At 42.2% G+C, this 11,921-nt stretch overlaps 1 protein-coding gene across 1 annotated transcript in view; it reads right to left on the reverse strand.

Annotated features, from left to right (window-relative positions):
• Nucleotides 1–1,367: 1,367 nt before the first annotated feature.
• The window catches only part of MAP2 (microtubule-associated protein 2), a 71,533-nt gene continuing 60,979 nt past the window's right edge, over nt 1,368–11,921 (reverse strand). The window contains exons 8-12 of the mRNA XM_009869695.1: nt 7,484–7,576; nt 5,852–5,933; nt 5,429–5,541; nt 2,277–4,742; nt 1,368–1,918 (exon numbers count right to left, since the gene is read on the reverse strand). Coding sequence (XP_009867997.1) covers nt 4,527–4,742; nt 5,429–5,541; nt 5,852–5,933; nt 7,484–7,576 — 504 coding nt within the window. The 3' untranslated portion in view covers nt 1,368–1,918; nt 2,277–4,526. The remainder of the gene's footprint in view (nt 1,919–2,276; nt 4,743–5,428; nt 5,542–5,851; nt 5,934–7,483; nt 7,577–11,921) is intronic.

An 11,921-nucleotide genomic window follows, 5' to 3' on the forward strand; every position in this document is an offset into this window, starting at 1 on the left:
ATGCGGTTGGCCTTCTCGGCCTTCTGGGCTGCAGAAGAGGACGCTAGCTATAAAAAACTGATTCTCTCAGCAACAAGTAATGGGGATTAACTGAGAAACATGACTTGATCTGCTCGTACCTCTCCTGGCAAGACTGACTACGCAGCGCCGGCAGGCGCGTGCCACTTCTCCATGCAGGGCAGCGATGCACAGTGGTTGAACGTGGGAGGAGCTGCACCGTGAACAGTGGAAACTGACACAAGCAATTAGATGACAAGCGATTTTATTTTGCAAAACAATCACTATACAGCAACAAATACAATTGCAAATCGGATTGAAAAACATGAACTACCTACCACCAGCCATTCAAGAAATGCCTCTTTTATGGTAACAGGCTCTAGAATTATCAGAAAAAACACAGGTTTGTAACAGCAGACTGTATTCCTTGACATCCCAGCATACAGCATGTTTATTTGTTGGCTTTTTCTCTTTGCTAAAGTTGAAGTGGCTTTTATACGTTTGACCTTTCCAAGTTTTACACATTTACCTTCCTGCAGTGGGAATTGCTGGAGTTGGAGAGGGAGTTGCTTTAGCAATCTGACTAGCGAGTGAACTCAACACACATCTAGGCTAGAAATCTACCTTTGTCAATTTTCATAGCAAACGTGATCTGCACTTCAAGGCATTTGCCTTTGAAGGGACATTTGTACTTGGGTTTGGAAGAGTATTTGGTCCAGCACAGAAAAAAACTTCTGCTCACATGTGTTAAGTCCACACAGGCTGCCTTTGGACTCCCTTTGGGTCGCATATATAGGCAAGCTTGGATTTGTAAGCAGTCACGATGAGACTACTACTGTACCTTAGCAGAGCGTTGAATGGATAATACCATTTACTGCTGTACAGTGAAAATATACATAGCCCTTGTGGGCACACAGTTTCCCTCATCAGTATTAGTTTTTCCTTTACTGTTGCTGGACAGAGGTTTGCTCCACTTTGATTTCATTCTCCTTGCAGTTATATAGAAACAGAACTCTGCAGATGAGGCAGAAGCACTTTTTTTTGACTCTACAACTTGATGGATTATTAATTTGGGGCTCTACCCTAGCTACCCAAACAAGGTTTCACCATTCCTTTTGTCTAGATTATCTCTGCTTTGTTACAGAGTTGGGTCTCAGGCACCCAACATACCTGCGGGCTCAACATGCCTGTGGAAAAGAAACACAACAGATGCAGTTTCCAGGAAGCTGGTTCTATCTTCTTAAGTGGGCATATTTACAAAACTGTTGTTTTTAAAACCAACACTCTTCTTGAGAAGTTAAGATTATTATGAGCTTTTTCAGTGAACATCTAGAGTCATGTAACATAACTTGTTTTTTAATTATTATTTATTTAACAGCACAAAACTCTTGATTTCTTTTCATTTAACTCCACAGCATTCTAGGATTCTTTCTATGGAAGGATGATTACGATTACAAAGGTCTTTGCTTGAATCAAGACAAGTAAGCTCATTTTTATGCATGAAATAAATGACTTGGTGTGTTACACCACTCTAACTTTGGACTCATAGGTGGATTAAACTAAGCTTCATTTTCTAGAGTATGTAAATTTTAAAAGCAGAATAAAAAAGCTTGAGTCTCAGGTTAACGCTGTTCTCACTAGCTGGTGTTCAGCTTCAGAGAAGCTGAGGGTCAGTAGTACCATAGACTCTCTTTCACATTGGCAAAAGGCATGAAAAAAGAAACCAAACCCACTGCAAGGCTAATTTATATTAAGTGACAGTATAGCAATGTGATATAAATATTGTTGTTTTTTCTTTCTGTCTGTTGTTTTTCTGGAAAAATGGGAAGAGGCTTGTGATGCACCTCACTTGACACTGTTTCCATGTAATTTCTTAGGTTTACTCTAAGCAATAGTATGACAAACACAAGGCAGAAATCAGCTTGGGGAAGAGAAGGCTGAGGGGTGGCCTCATTGCAGTCTACAACTTCCTCAAGGGGGGCAGCAGAGGGGGAGGTGCTGATCTTTCTCTAGTGACCAGCAATAGGACACAAGGAAATGGAATGAAGCTGCATCAGGGCAAGTTCAGACTGGGCATCAGGAAAAGGTTTTCCACTGAGGGTCGCCTGTCACCAGAACAGGCTCTCCAGGAAAGTGGCCGCAGCACCAAGCCTGTTAGAATTCAAAGAGCGCCTGGATGACACTTTTAGTCATATGGTTTAGTTTTAGGTAGTCCTGTGAGGAACAGGGAGTTGGACTTGATGATCGTTATGGGTCCCTTCCAATTTGAGATATTCTACGATCTTCCAGATGCACTTAATGTGGTTCTAAACTCACTGCCCTGTGTATAAAACAACCGACTTACAAATGGTATTAGGTACTTTATAGTGTGAAAAAGCTTTTTGTAGAGCTGAAATGTTGTGTGCAGGCCTATTAGAGTTCATATTCAGTAAAATTTTTAGAGATTTAACCATTTTGTTTTGTCTTTGTATTGCTGTGACAGCTTAGCCAAAAATCCCCCTTTGGTCCACTAAATATTTACTGTCTAGTAACTGTGCATTTACTTCCTGAATTTAATGATGGGGAATCCTGGGCTATTAATTAATAGACTCCTTCTCCACAGACATAAAAATCTGCTCTAAGTCTTTTCAGATCAAACCCCAACACACACACACACACAAATTAAGAAGGAACAAGAACAGATCAAAAGCTTCCAACACACAATGTTAACCTAATACATGTATCAAGTATAGCTCAACTGACAGTGCAAAGTTTAGAGATTTCAAAAGGAAAAGATCAAACAATCTGCAAGAATGTAAACTGGTCATTTCATAATGTCTACTGTATATATAGTATCAGCAGATTATTATCTGCTGATATGTAATACTACCATATTACCTTCAGTGTTCTCTTAGAGTCCGTAAGATAGCTCAGAGTTCTCACAGGTAACTCCGTTAGATCAGTTGTTTATCTGTATCTCTGCCCTTTATCTTTTATGCACACTTTTCCTTATACTTTTTATAGTCAATATAATCCCACTTTGCTCAGATTTTAAGATGCCCTATTTATTGATGAATTGCTATGGCAACCCAGTCTAGGGAGCTCATTTTATTTATTCACATACTATAATTTACAGGCGTCTCTGTTATTTTTATCACTGTTATCTGAGTGCCTGAGTGTACACAAGACATCACTAAAGGAGTGAAAACAACATCTTAATACTTTTTCCTGTGTTTCAACTTTAGCAAAAGAAAAAATAAATAAATCTAACATTCACTGTTACTACAGGAGTATTAAAAAAAAAAAAAGGGGAAAGAAAAAAAGCCGGAATCAAACTATCGTGGAATTTTTAAAAATCCAGAATCCAAACTCAGCCATCTTTGGAGACCCTTTTACAAATATCTGGACCCCACAAAAATCATACCTTTGTGAAGAAAGGAGGGAAGGGAAGAGGGAAGGAATCCTTTTTCTAGCATCACAGAAGAGACTTGCATCTGGCACTAAAACAGGGTCACGGCTTTTAGTTGTTACAGAAAGCAACTTCATGCTAAAATTTTCATCTTTTTTAAATGTAGTCTTATGAGTAGGGAAAAAAACCCTGCTAACATCTACTTTTACATACCTAAAATTGCAACACCAAAGGGTGCAAGAGACACAGATACTGTGAATAAAGAAGTAGAATATTCAAGTATATGAGGAGGGTGTATCACAAATGGCCACAGAGAAATATATATATCTATAATACTGTATCAAACAGATGGAAAGGATGTGAAACTGGTGGTGCGTACACAAATCTAGCCGCTTAACCAACTTTCTAATCAGACACAAGTCCGTTGGGGTGGAAGTGTTTGCTTTCAACAGCTTCTTTACATCACTTCCCCAAGCATGGTTCAAATGTTTTCGACTACTATTTTTAGTTATTAGTTAAATAATTTATTGGCTTTTCAGCTATACACTGACGTAATTAACCAGGTCCAAAAAATGTTAATAACTTAATTCAACTTTTGTTCTACTCATTTATACAAAATAACACATATTTTTTTCTTAATTAAACTTGAATTTCTCTATATGCCCTTCCTTCTGGTAAGCAGACTGTCAATTTAACCTATAATAACTTACAATGGGCAACTTTTTTTTATTTCCCCATCTATCAACAGAACAGTGAAATGAGCAACTTGGGATACTAACAAGGCTCTTCAGAAAGGTGGATGGCCTTCAGGCACATGAAAGGTAAAAATGCATTTTATCATAGTACGGTACTCCATGCAAGACAGAGCAGAGCAACAATAATTGTCCAATGTAACATACTGCAGTTGTATACCCATGTAAAGCCAGTGTCTTCCTGTTGTAAATGGAGATCAGGCCAATTTCTGCATCTATTGAATTACTTTTTTTTCTGGTTTTTTTTTAACTGTATGGTAACTACAATCTTGGGATGTGACTTAGTTTTAGACATAGTAAAGAATGAATGTAACATCTGCTCTGAGCCCATTCCTGCCAAGAGCTCATGCCTAAATATTATTACTTCATACAACGCAAAATGAGCAAATTCATAAGCCCTGCTTAGCAAGGGCTGCCGTGACATCTTCAGCGAGGGTAGCAAGCTGGGGCGATTCAAGCAGGTTGATGCTTCCAGAGGATGAGACGTTGCTGAGTCTGCGTGGTGAAGCCACGCTGGACCTGCCTGGTGACTGTGTGATGATCTCAGCCCCATGATCGACACGGGCTTTAGCGTGCTCTCTGAAGTTTAGCTTCTGGCTGTCAATCTGCTCCAGGAAAGCAAACATTTCAACACATTATATATTCACCAAATTACCTTGTTGTAGATCACCACTTGGGTCTCATTTTGTTTATTGTTAAGAACTCTTACAAGGATTTAAACTTCTTCACTCCTTAGAATAACTGAAACTGAGTATTTTTTTCATGTTGTTTACTATATACTGGCTTACTATCTTCCATTCTATTTTGTTTGTGATAGATACTTTAACGATGAGTATCATTGCTAGCTGTATAAATTTAATAGACATTTTATGGGCATTGTGATTTGTTTCAAAAATCTGTATTTTCAAACATTTGTGGGAATGATTTTACTTTCAAGATGTTTCTCTTCTGTTTCACAAAGCAGTCCTGATCCACTGGGATACCCATACTACAAAGTTATTAGATCATACCTATGCTGTATAATGGTCCCAAACCAGGTTTATCTTTAGGGGGAAAGCCAGTGCACAAACCACAGGACGTTTCACTTTAAGATTCATTCTCAGCTTAGATGCGGATTCGAGATCATTCATTCCAAATTTCAGAGGGAACAAAAGGCATGTGAGTGTGCTTGAAGAAGAACAAACATGCTTCCTACTCAGCTCAGAGCCACCACTGAATTCACAGCTCTAGTAATTTCACTGGGCATGGGGCACAGTGGTAGCAGCCTGTTCTCTGATGGCTGTCTGCTTACCTTGACGTTACCACCGCCAGGTACATGATGGGCATTTTCCAGTGAACCAACTTTAGCCTGAGCTTTTTCTTTGAAATCCAGTTTCACGCTCTCAATTTTCACACGGCCACCTCCTACACAGAAGGAAATACAGGTTAAGAGGTTGTAATGGCTCAGGAGAAAGTCTGACCTGGTGTATATAGATGCACTCATGTTACTTCTCTTTTAGTTGAGATCTAATGGTTTTAGAGAAGCACAGAATATCACGCTGCATGTTCAGCAAAATATAAAATCTTCAACACATATTCAGACTGTAAGCATGTGCTGCAACTCTACTTATTCTCATGGGATTTAAGCACATGCTTTGCTGACCTCACTGTGCATTTCAGTATCTTATCAAACTGACATGCCACAACAGCATCCTTCTCCACTATTTCTTTATACCTGGCTTATGGTGGATATTCTTGAGTGAGCCACACTTGGAAGTCACGTGACTTAAGTCGATCTTCTTGGTTACGATTTGTACCTGTTGAAAGCATATGCACATGAATTACCAGGATGAAAAGAATGAAATAAATAAAAAGCCAAGCCCTGCAGAGAAAGAGCCCAAGTCTTTACAAACCACTGGAAAAGGAGAGATGGTTAGTAGAAAACAGACCATGCCACAAAGAAGGCAAGACCTGGATTAATATAGCAAGCTTCCTTCCCACCTAGAGAAATGACAGAGCCAGGTTAAGCTTTACTATTAGCAAAACAAAGAGAAGGACAAAGCAAATCAGCTTGTAGGTTCTTTCTAAAATGTTTCTGAGCCTCCTTTCAGGGAGGATGCTCCCAAGCTCTGCATGCAGCAGGACCCATCCCATTTGCTTCTGCTCTTGAATGTGCATCCTGGCAACTAAGAATATTTCAGTTACTGTTTTTTTCTCTACCATCTGTTTCATGTTTTTCTGCATCTAAATATGCTATGCATTTCATGTCAATCCACTATGGAGAGCTTGATGAATCTCAAATGAGACTCCTGCAGCTGTACCTGAGCTGGTTGGCGTTTAGCCAGCCGGCCTGGTGGTGCTCACCAGAGAGAGTGGTGTCACCGCTTTGCTCAGCCAGGCAGCAGCACGGGCACCCTCCCTCCTCCTGCTGCTCTGTGCCCTGGGCCATGTTGCCATGACTGCGCTGAGCCCAGCTGGGCAACAGCCACAGAGCTACACTGCTGCCTTGCTGCACTCCCAGACAGCTCCCAGATGCGGCCTGCTATCAACAGTGACTGCTTCACAGGTCTTAAGAAGCCGCAGCCCCTCCAGGCCAAGCAGGAGCTGCAGGACGACTGCAGTGCCACTGGCTTGCTTACATCGCCAGCACTGGCAGCTGTACTGAATCTGTTTGGATCAGACACATCAACACGGTCAGCAGCTCTTCTATCTGAGAGGAGATCGTTTCCATGGGGGGTCGTAATCACCTTAAGCTATTCCAGTGTGATTGTTAGAACTAATGGGTGTCTGGTAAACCTTGAGAAACCTGTTTCTTATACTGGAATAACGCTGTGGAATTAGCATTAGCACTCAGCACACTTGCTGATCACATCCTCTTTCTGAGGAATTTCTCTGTCCTTATATTTTATTTTTCTTCTTATTCTGTGATGAATGCACATAACTGAAAGGTTTGCAGAGGAGGGACTGATGCACTGGAAAACGCCCAACTGTGAGTCTGGAGTCTTGCTGTGAGCTGGAGTCTCTTTCTAGAAATTACTTTCCTGGGCTGCTCCCAGAAAAGGCACTGGACCATTCTGGCTCACAGTGAACTTCTACTGTCAACACCCCCAGGTGGTTGGAGATAACCTTTCTTTTCTCATTTCTTTTTCCTATCCAAATTCTGGCAAACGTGTTGAGCTCTGTGGAGAAGGATCAGGAGGCCATCACTGCATATGCAGGGCTCACATGACTACCAGACCAGACTCCCGTGTGAAAGAGTAGCAAGGAGGAGAGTAGTGCTCAGAGGAAGGCAGACAGAGGGGTCTGGCTGTGCAAGGTGGGTCACCACAGTGGAAATGCCTGTTCACAAGATGTGCATACTACTTACATTTCCTCCCCCTGCAGAATGTTTGATGTTATCTCTGGAACCACACCGGGATTGAATATCACTAAAATCGATCTTCTTGTTTAAAATCCTAACCTAAAAGGAATTGGAGGTAACTTACTATATACCATACACACTCCATTGGATGCAAGTTGAGGGAGCCAGGGTAATTTTGCCTCCTACTGTGACTCCTTCTGACACTTGTATTGAAATGTGAGAAAGTAAACCATGCCAATAACTATTCTTAGTATGTTGACACAGCATATGTAAATACACTATGCTGCTCTTTTTCTACCTTGTGAAGTGATGGTGAAAAAGTAAGAGAAAAGTTTCTATATTGGGAGATATGAGAGATGGCTTTTGCCTGAAAAGCTCAGACAACTCCTTGCTTGCCTGGACTGGACACTCTTGAGGGATGATGGCTAGTGTTTCTGTTGAACTGGCTACAAGGAGAAGAAAACCCTCCTTCCCACACAGCTCAGCATTCCAGCCTTTTGATACAGAAATCTCAGATCTGGCCAGCTCAGGCATGGGTTGAAATCCTGAGGTATTTCACCCCTCCTGCTATACAGCCATAACAGCGGCTACATTCATACAACTGTCCTCAGAGTATCTTGTGAAAGGGGACTGACAAAATTAATTAAACCAAAATCAAAGCTCTCTACTGCTCTCTCTCTCTTTACTGTTGTCTGCTAAAGGGCAATGCACAAAACAGCATCATCTGAAAATGTACAGATACAATCACTGCTTTTAGATTTCACATGCTGGCCACGAATTTGGTCACAACAACTCATACAACTGTCCTCAGAGTATCTTGTGAAAGGGGACTGACAAAATTAATTAAACCAAAATCAAAGCTCTCTACTGCTCTCTCTCTCTTTACTGTTGTCTGCTAAAGGGCAATGCACAAAACAGCATCATCTGAAAATGTACAGATACAATCACTGCTTTTAGATTTCACATGCTGGCCACGAATTTGGTCACAACAACTTCACTTCAGCCCTGTGCTTCTCCCCTGTGCCCTTTGTTTCTGGCAGAACAAGTATCCAGCCTTCCTTTGATGGTGCCAGCCTCCTTTACAAATGCCAGGAACTCACACTTTTTTGTGTTACCGTAGCCACAGATGCACTGCAGGCATGTGACTGTGTCTGGAGGTGAACTCTGCCAGGGGTGGGCCACCCTGTCCCGTGCTTGACCCCTACCTTGGTCCTCATGTCAAAGCAGTTTCTCCACCTGGTAGAACTCAGGTGCCACCAACGATTGTCCTCCCAAAGAATGATGTACTGCTGGATGGCAGTTACCAGTAGGCAGGGACAACTGGGTGTGGGGTACACACCTGAATGACACCACTTCCAGATTCTGAGCAAGGGCAGAGGATTGTGCTCAGAGGTATCATGCTTTTCTGGTGTATAAGATGGCATTTTTGCATCTGCCTTCTATGCACCAGGAGCTTTTACTTACTCAGAGCGCCACCTGTGCAGCATATTCTTCCTCTGGGTTAAGTATGAAGTCTTTACTCAAATGTTACGTTGTATTTTGTTTATGTTATTAATATACAGCATGAATTTACACTCGTTCCTGAACAGAAAGCCAGAGAATTTTTGGCAATCTGTTAATTTTGCTAATTGGCACTTGTAGAGCCCTCACTGACATATTACTTAGCACAACCCTGTTGGCTGCTGTTGTAGGTAAACCTACAGTGACTAACCCATATTGAGGTAAGACAGAGGGAAAGATACACCGGGTACCTTATTGTGGCAGCTTACCGCTCCAGGAACACAAAGAAGCTGCAAGTCAGCTGAAGTGGGCAGTGCGAGGAAGAAGAACCCTGTGCAATTTCTGCTTCTTGGCTTCAGTCTCCAGACTGCCCCAGGCACCCTGATAAATCTGAGACCAATCACTCCCTCTGTACCTCACTTCTCCAAACTAGGAAAAGACTATTTGTCCCCTTACAGGGATATCAGATTTTGCAGTTCTTGTTTCTTGCAGCGGGGATAATGTCACGTTTAGATAACAAGTTGAATCATCCAGCACTGAACACCTGGAGTGTACCCTTTACTTAAGCCTGGTAAACTCCAATAAGAAATTTTCAGAAGGATAAACTTTGCAGCTAATGGGAAGAACTTCTTCATAGCAAGCTCTTTCATGAGTCTCCATCATTATGTATAACATAAGCACTACATCAGTCAAACTATTAGGATGTTAAGTGTTCTCTCACTTCAATTGGTAAAGATCTGTTGTGAGGGCATGCTCAGCAATAAGGATGATGACAGCACCAGAAAACTCCACAGCTGATAGGTCACCTTCAGAAGGGCATCTTCGGTAGGCAAACTGATTTCTGTCTTTCTCCCTCCTATCTGCTTAATCTGTCCAAGTAAACGAATGTACACTGAAACATGAAAGCAAATGCCTTTGGAGTTTCATGCTTGTGCTTTCTCTCAATATACTATTTGTTTAAAAAAATGTACTCCAGTACTATATAAGACAGGTGTCACATCAGTTACAGAAACACACGTCAGATATGCAGTCAGATCTGGGTCCCAGAGAGCTTCAGGCCAGACAACTGGGCAAAACAGAAAGCCTTCCTAGCGCTTTCTGAGTCCATCTCAGCAATGGATCAGCAGCACCTCTTAACAATGGCCACAGGGGTGCATTTGCTCTGAAAATGCTGACATAGCAGTAATGGCAAGACCTCAGTGCTGTGGACTGCGGGCCTGTAGCTTAAAATGGAGGCAAACCAAGGCGATAAGTTGAAAGGGTGCCTTTGATCAAGTGCCTAAAGGTTGATTTGCATCCACAAGTCTGACAGTTTATGAGTCCCATGGCCCATGGTCCTGGCTAGCAGATATGTAAAGGACCAATCATCTCAATTATCCTCTCTGTCTCACTGGGTGACATGTGCCCCTGTGTAGAGGGGCCAGCAGGAGACCTATGTATCACTTATGTCCTGTGCTGAGGGCTGAAGTGAGTTGAGTGATGTGAATGTGTTGTGCTGGTCATCTGCCACAGGGAGAAAATGCACTGATCTAGGTTTTCCTGATCATCTGTTTCTCTCTTTCCTAGAATACATCAGTATCCTTGCACATATTTAAATCACATCTGTCCTCTACAACTAAGTGTTCCACAAATTTGTTTCCTATAGATTAAGACTTTAAACTGCTCAATCCTTTCATCCGGTATTCTACAGCAAGCTCTGTCCTCTCTTGCCAGAGATAACTCTCAAGCTTTCTCCCAGGTCTGCTATACTGGGCTAGTAGAAATTAATGCACAACTGGCCAGCTGTTGGTTGTCTCTGATTGTGGAGAAGGGCTGAATTATCACTGCCTTGACCTGAATGACAGTGTTATGCCAAGTCTCTGTTTGGTACCCAGTCAACAACTATCACCCAAGTTCGAAGGGCTGCCTGTGTTTCCAGCCACTGCGCACTTGCCAGCACTGGTTGAAATTGGCCAAAAAGTTACAAATGACTTGAGGAAGGCTGAGACTGCCAGCCAGACAGTGTGACTGAGCCATCTTTGTTTCCTTTGAGAAATCAGACTGCAAACACAAGAGGGAAAGTACCAGAGAGGGACAGGAACTATTTAGGCTTAAAGAGAAACTTTGGCTTACAAACAAAGAATGTAAACTGACTGTGAATTATTTGATGCTGGAATCTAGAGGGGGAATTGTAACTATCAGAGCAGGGAGACTCTAAGGCTGCCTCCCGAGGGAACAGAGCTACAACAAGAAAATGGTAAACTTTTACAATGGTACTTGATGAAAGGAATTAGATGATGCAGCTGCCTGCAATAGAGACATCAGGAACACCATGACTCACCCGGAAGGTCTCCGTGTTCCTGAATGTGTATGTACATCTTTTGTGGGGGTGGAGGTGTGGTAGAGATACACATATATGCACGTAGTTGTGCTGCACATGAAATGAAAGATCAAGCCTGCTCATGCTCTCATTCAGCAAATGGAACATCTTGGTCTGTAGCAGAAACAGGACTGCTTTCTATTCACACTCACCAAACTTCCCAACAAGATAATGTCCAGAGTCCCTCATAACCCTTGGGCTGACCTGCCAGTCTGAAATGGATATGTTCTCTTCTGATTTGATGTTGCTTTGTCCAGGTATGCTGGACAGGGCCTCGAGTCAGTATTTGGATCAGGACCAAGCTGAGGTTCCTCAGCATTTGTCATATCCACGTGAAGTTAAAACCACAGTGAAAAAATTAAGCCTTACAGATAATGCTGTGTTTATTCCACAAAGCCACATCTCAAAAGGAAAAACTGGCTTCTCTTGGAAGCCCTGACAGTCTAGCAGACCTTGCCCCCACTCTGTTCTCTGATGACTCCTCTGCAATGGTCCAGAATTGAAATCCAGGGCAGCTGTATGCTGACGTGCACGCAGAGTAGCCTCTCTGACTCACGCTGCTTCTAGGTGGTCCCCAGCAGGACT

This window comes from Apaloderma vittatum, unplaced genomic scaffold, assembly GCF_000703405.1.
Source record: "Apaloderma vittatum isolate BGI_N311 unplaced genomic scaffold, ASM70340v1 scaffold19875, whole genome shotgun sequence".
NCBI lineage: Eukaryota > Metazoa > Chordata > Aves > Trogoniformes > Trogonidae > Apaloderma > Apaloderma vittatum.